The sequence below is a fragment of the Apaloderma vittatum genome, unplaced genomic scaffold (genome assembly GCF_000703405.1).
Source record: "Apaloderma vittatum isolate BGI_N311 unplaced genomic scaffold, ASM70340v1 scaffold37178, whole genome shotgun sequence".
Lineage (NCBI taxonomy): Eukaryota > Metazoa > Chordata > Aves > Trogoniformes > Trogonidae > Apaloderma > Apaloderma vittatum.
Window position 1 is genome coordinate 292 of NW_009731884.1, and position 6,558 is coordinate 6,849.

At 53.7% G+C, this 6,558-nt stretch overlaps 1 protein-coding gene across 1 annotated transcript in view; it reads left to right on the forward strand.

Annotated features, from left to right (window-relative positions):
* Window positions 1-43: 43 nt before the first annotated feature.
* ZMYND10 (zinc finger, MYND-type containing 10) overlaps window positions 44-6,558 on the forward strand; it is a gene marked incomplete at its 3' end in the record, with an annotated part of 9,656 nt that continues 3,141 nt past the window's right edge. The window contains exons 1-7 of the mRNA XM_009875344.1: window positions 44-145; window positions 714-830; window positions 1,974-2,027; window positions 2,126-2,278; window positions 4,290-4,378; window positions 4,665-4,765; window positions 6,100-6,272. Coding sequence (XP_009873646.1) covers window positions 74-145; window positions 714-830; window positions 1,974-2,027; window positions 2,126-2,278; window positions 4,290-4,378; window positions 4,665-4,765; window positions 6,100-6,272 — 759 coding nt within the window. The remainder of the gene's footprint in view (window positions 146-713; window positions 831-1,973; window positions 2,028-2,125; window positions 2,279-4,289; window positions 4,379-4,664; window positions 4,766-6,099; window positions 6,273-6,558) is intronic.

Here is a 6,558-nt window from a genome sequence, read left to right on the forward strand (position 1 = left end):
TGAAGGTCACTGGTGTCCTTGCTGGCTGCCCTGCAGATGGCTTGAGCAGCACGAGTACGTGGAGAAGCTCAACATGCATGCCGTCCTGAGCGCCTACACGGGCCAGGAGCAGCTCCTCATCGAGCTGCTGGTTGCCTACGCCAAGGTGAGCCTCCTTGAGTGTGGTAGCGATCACCGTGCCAGACCTTCAGCCTCCAGCTGGGGTTGGTCTTGCAGACAATATGCAATTTCGGAACAAAATGGCCAAGAACCCATTGTATCTTCAGTAAAGATGATTGGTGGTTTGCTAGGTTTGCTTTTTTTAAAAATTAAAGGTCAAGCTATGTATTTCTACTTGCTGGTCTCTGACTTCTCTCTTGGAGGTTGTTTTGGTCTCTTTCATGCCTCAGTCTCTCCCGTTGCCGATCTCTGTGCTGTACCTGGGGTGTCCCAACCCCAGAATAGGCCAGACTGCACTGGGATGTGTGGTGCTCTGGGCCTCTCTGGCTCCTCAGGGTCATCTTCTCCCTTCACAACCCTCTCCCTGCTCTCTGGTCTGATGATGAAAAGCTGTTGATTTCTGAGCTGGGTGAATACAAGGACAGCATGCCCCAAGGCCGCCCTCCTCTGTGGGGTGACTCTGAATGTTGTATGTCTGAGCATTAGCAATAAAACAGGTCCCCCTGCAGCACCATTCTGAAAAGCTTCACTTCCTCCATCCATTCCCTGTCTAGATTCCCATTCTTATTGGGGAGCTGATCTCTGTGGAGATCTGGAAGCATAAGATCTTTCCTGTGCTATGCCGACTGAATGACTTCAAGCCAACAAGCACCATCCCCATCTACCTGGTGGTGAGTAGAGGGGGCAGTGGAAATGAGGCTGGAAATTTGGATGGGTACCCACTGTGTTTAAAACTAAATCTCACCCTGAAGATCTCGGAACTGAGGTTTTTGCATCTCACCAGGCTAAGAAGATGTGGTGGACAGTGTTATGCAGTGGGAAGGACCTGATTTCCCAAAGCTGCAAATGACAAGTTCATGTCCTTGCACCTGGGAGAGACAGAGACGTGCTCCTGGGGGAGCTCAGCTCTGTGGAGGGCTGTTCCCCTGCCTAATCCCGCACAGGAGCTTGTGGGGGCCGTGCAATGCAGCCACCTCAGTTCCTGGAGGTGACTGTCCTGGTTTGCAGCTCCCTGTGACTTGATGCTACCCTCACTGCCAGACAGCAATGCTCTTGGGGTATTCCTTCCCCCCTGCACCGTTTTCCTTTGGCACCTCTAACCAGAGGGCCCTCAGAGGTTGTGTGCCTCTGGGATAAAAAAAATTGTAGCTTTTTCTCACCAAGCTCCCAGGATCAGGAGCCCCTTAGGCCATTCTTGGTAAGGGAGTCATCTCAGGAGCTCAGTTTTCCTGTGGAGGGAAGCAGTGCTTGACCTAAGGGAAATCTGCCTGAGGTCTGGGAGTTTTAGCCCATTTTCAGTCCAGGGTAACACCATGCTGGGTCAGGGTCCTGTCTTCTCTGGACAGCTGTTCATCTGCAGCATTGCTTTGAGGCAGTTATGTCATGGTTCATGGTCTTGGGACAAGGCTGTCTCTCCTGGTCCCTGAGGGCTGAGAGCAACGCAGCCACACAGAGCATAGTCCTACCTCAGGCAGTGGCTTCATGCTGGTGCTAGGGGCTGCAGCTTGCCCGAGGGCTACGGCTGTACTGCCACTGTAGCGCAGAGACAGAGCCCCGAAGAGCCCTGCCTGCTGGGAAGCGTGGTTCTCTATCAGCGTGTTATAGTGTCATAGGCATGTTAACATAAATATTAATATGAACTGTATGGACTGCAGTTGTTTTAAAGATTGCATCACTTTGGCTCTTGGCCTTGAGTTTGGCACAACTACATAACCAGTTTCTTAGAAGAGCCCTTTTCCCAGTTCTGTCACCTGTGTCCTATGTGTTGGTGACTGCTCTGCTGTGACCTCGCTCTTGCCATTTTCCTCCCGCAGCTGCGTCGTGAAGCCTCCATCATTAACCTCTTGGAGACAGTGTTTTTTCACAAGGTAAGAGGCAGGTTCAGCTTTCTTCATGTAAAGGCCTTAGAGGTGAAAAGCCACAGCTGTGGAGGCTGGCCCTCTGTGAAACTCTTGTCGTTGTGAAGGAAACCTGCGAGTCAGCGGAGTGCAGCATTCTGGATTTAATTGATTATTGCCACCGAAAACTGATCCTGCTCACAGCTCGGAGCGCCAATGGCCAGACAGTGATCCCAGTGGAACTTCGTCCTGAGCTTCTGACCAACCTCTCGTCAATGCAGGTGAGGAGAAAGTCCTGTAGCTCACTGGGGACACATGATGGAGGATGGGGGCAGCCTGAAGAGGCACAGGGGGACACTCTCATGGAGAACCCCTTGGCTGCAACTCCAGCACCTCCTGCATATCTCAGAGGGTGGCTGATGCTGGTGTTCAGCTGAGTTGGCAGCTGCAGCCACCCTCCTCCACCCCACAGCTGCACTTCCACTCTCTCTCGTGACATTGCCAGCTTGAGGCTTCCTGCAGGACATGCTCTAAGCTCTGAGGGGGACACACTGCAGAGTTGACAGACAAAATATTCTGTGTGGATATGTGTCCCTGGAGTTTGTGAAACCACCTTAGCTCAGGCTGCCGCTGGAGTCAGCCAAGGTTAACTGTGAGAGGGATCCTTCCCTACATCAATGTACAATATGACTAGGAATTGTCTTAATGTGTTTCCCCGCAGCTTCCTCTGCTCTTTACTGGTCTGGGCCAGCAATGAGCCCACAGCTGTTCCCAGGCTGCGGGAGCTTTCCCTGCTTCTCATGCTTCTCAGCAGCTTGAGTTTTCTCCCTAAACTGCACATCATGAGGAATGTCTTTAGAAGTGCGGTTTAAGTGATAGCCTGCAAGCTTGGCCATACCCCCCCACATTGCCTCCATCCTCTGGCTTGTTGCCTGAGCACATGCTCCTCTTCCAGAAAAGGGAAGGAAGTGGAGGGCTCTGGAGCACAATGGGGATGTTTTCCAGGAAATGTTTTCCCAGCTGGGGAGGGGAAAGGGGTGTCTCTGTTAGTGCTTTGACATGGTTCAAGTGAAAAATGATCAACTTTTTCTAGCCAATAGCATTCTAAAAAGTGCTCATCTCCCAAGGAGCCTGGTTTCCTCTGATTCATTCCAGCCTCTGCCTGCACACAGTAACCCCCCCGTGAAAAACCTATTCCTGCCTTCTCCTATGTTGTGGAGCCTTTTGTCCTTTGTGACCATGTATGGTAGTAACCCCTGGAGCAGGACTTGTTCTGCTGTCCCCTAGAAGCACAGGCAAAAGATAGTCCCTGCCTGAAGGTAGCAGAGATGAGGTCTGGATACCAGGAGGAGCTACAGGAGACAACCTCATGGGGAGAGTTTGGAGAGGGAGGTGGGGGGGAAGAGCCCATAAGACTTTCTCAGTAGCGTGTGGGGCACCAGCATGGGGAGTGCAGGGCTTCTTACCACAGGAATTTGGAAGGAAACTGTTGCAATAGCGCTTTAGAGAAACAGAAGTTGGTGAGGTCAGTGCTCTGCACATGAAGATATGAGCTACCAAGCGTCTGAGACTGGAGAAGAGAAACTCTGCCTGGACTAGGGAGGACTTGTCACCTCTCAGCCCAGCCATCCCAATGGCTGTGAAAGAGGCTGAGTCAGAGAGTGATGGGCTGTTAGCCTCAGAAATGTGGGGGATGAATGAGGTGTCCACACTGCCTGGGAAGGGGAGGAGGCTGGGTGGCTAGAGAGCATGGCACAGCTGCAGGCAGGGATAACCACAGGCAGACACTCTAGCTGGCTCTCCACAAGCCAGAGGGGAGAGGCAGATCCAGGAGGCGTGGATGTAAGACCGCAGCTGCGCCAGGGCCAGGTTTCTCCCTCTTCCTCCTGCCCTGGTTCCTCTGCTGATCATGCAGCATTCCCTCCTTCAACCTCACAACTCTCTGCAGGGCCACAGGCCATAAGATGATCCCAGAAGGGGAAGAGAGGAGTGGTCTGTGACTGGCCTCCTTCAGTGGTTGCCCCTGTGCAGAGGCACAGCTGCCAATAGCCATCCGTGATCTCTTAGGAGTAGGGAGATGAAGGACGAGCAACAGTGGGCTGCAAGCACTTCTGCTGCTATCCTGGCAAAAACACAGTGCTGGCACAGTCGAGATGAGAAGCAGAGTTTGTTTTGCAGGGCTCTGGTTTCCTCCCCAGTCTGTGGTTACCAATGCACGGCCAACAGCCTGCCTCCCTGTAGCTCCTGGGAAATGGGGCCTGAAATTCGAAGACTGTGCTTGTACCTCTGCAGGACCTGGAGAAGTTAGCAGAGACAATGGAGTTTGAGATTTCTCTGAAAGCCCTGTCCGTGCTGCGGTTCATCACTGATCAGGTGGAGAGGTAGGTGCTCACAGCAGCAGAGGACACTCACTGAGACCTCCGGTTGAGATTCCCATGGGATCACAGTGGGTGCCTGGACCCCCTTCAGCAACTGGCTGTATCTGGGGTGGCAGTGGCACTGTGCCCCACGAGGCAAATACAGCAGCGCTCCACCCTACTCCCTGGTACTCGCAGGAACCCAGATCATTGTTTTTTTCCTAAGTCTTCCAGTTGCCTCAGGAAATGCTTGTATTCATTCTGGCATTTGTCTGCCAGCTCCATTTCACCCTTTCTGTCGTATTTCCAGTCTGCCCCTGAGCGCGCTGACACAGATGCTGAACACCCACAACCTACCTTGCCTCCTTGTCGAGCTGGTGGAGCATTGCCCCTGGAGCTGCTGGGAAGCAGGTACGGATCCTGCCCTGTGGTACCTGGGAGGACAAGGTGGTGGCATGCTGGGACCTGCATCCACTGATGGGTCTTCTCTAGGAGCCCTTGCAGAAAGCTGCTCCCCCTCTACCCTCTGGCCTCCTCCCCTTGCTGCCTCTCCAGAGCTCCCTGCCTGGAGCTGTTCAGCTCAAAAGCAGCTGCAGCACAGCTGGGCTGGGGGCCCAGCACTGCTCCTAAAAGCTGATCCTCACACAGGGTTGTGTCTCTTCCAAGCTGACTATGGTGAAGATGGGAACATAGCATGTCTGCCTGCCCCACCTTCTCCGAGGAGTCTTGTCCTGGGCACAGAAAGACCAGAGTTCCATTCTCAGCCTGTCTGCACCTTTCTGGCATAGTGCTAGGAATTAGAGACAGACATGGGCTCTCCCAGGCAGCAGACCGATGCCCCTGAAGCTATTGGTTGTTAAGCTTCACTCTTGCTAAAGGCCTCTGATCAGGTTGTGCCCATCAGCCCTGGCTCCCCTACCTCAGCAGCCAGACATGCCCCCCTAGAGCCCCCCAGCTTCCCCACTGCCTGCCTCTGAGCAGTGGTAGGGCACAGCCTGGGGCGTGGGAACACACATTCCCCTTCCCAGCCCTGCACCAAAGAGGTCACAGCACAGGCAGGGGCGGAAGAGATGCTGGGAAGCACGTGGCTCTGCGCCTGCCAAGAGGAGCCTATCCGGATGTGGAAGCTTTTCTCCTTCCTCCAGCCAGGAAACGTGTCCCTTGTCTCTGCCTGTGCACTTGGGGTGTCAGAGGGAGCTTTGATCCAGGGCCCTGAGGGAGGGACTGGAAAGAAGCAAGAGTGCAAAGGCATTTCCAGGCTGTGCAGATGCAGGGTTACATCCTCCAGCACAGCACAGTAGCTCCTGGAGCTTGTTTTATCGCCTCTGTTGTATTCATCCGACTTCTGGCCTTCACTGGCAGAAGAAACTCCAGAAGAGCAGGTATTGACCATGCTGGTCCCCCAAAACATGCCTCTCCAGCCACTGTGTTGTTGCAGCATGAGCTCTTCCACCATCTACCAGTGGTCTACACTCCTGGCCAAGTACAGAGGGAGATATCTTGGGAATCTTTCAGTTCCTGCCATAGCCCTATTGGTTTAAAACCTGTTCTTTATGCTTTTCATGCTTTCATATATTGTCTCAGTACCAAGCAGGCCACAGTGCTGAGCAAAAAGGAGTAGGGAAACCGAGGCAGGCAGAAGCACTGAAGTGAGGCACACAGTGTAGGCCAGCGTCCCCACGTGAGCTGCTTTCCTGCAGGCAGCACTGTCTATCCCTGCAGTTGTGTGTTCTTCTGTCCCTCAGGCAAGGTCAAGAAGTTTGAGAATGGCTCGTGGCATGTGGTGCCCCCTGAAGACCAGGTGAAGATGACCAAACTTGATGGGCAGGTGTGGCTTGCCCTCCTCAACCTCCTGCTCAGCCCCGAATGCCAGCGCAAATACCACTTTGATGGCTTCAACAAGAGCCAGCTCCTCAAGGTAGGACCTTACACCACAAAGGCTGTGGGCCCCACAACACAGAGTAGGACTTTGCCAGCACCAGGCACCTTTGAGCATCCTTCCCCATCCTCACCGTGGGTTGAGCTGGTGATGACAGTGGGGTCTGTCACCGTGCCAGCAGCAGCAAAGCTTGCATTTGTGAGTGCACCTCATGGACTGCCATGGGTCTCTCTCTGCCAGTGCCCCACAGACCCCTGCTCTTGCCATGCTGCTTCCCCAGCTCAGGCTCTCTTATCTTCACGTCTTGCCGTTTGCTCTTCTCTTT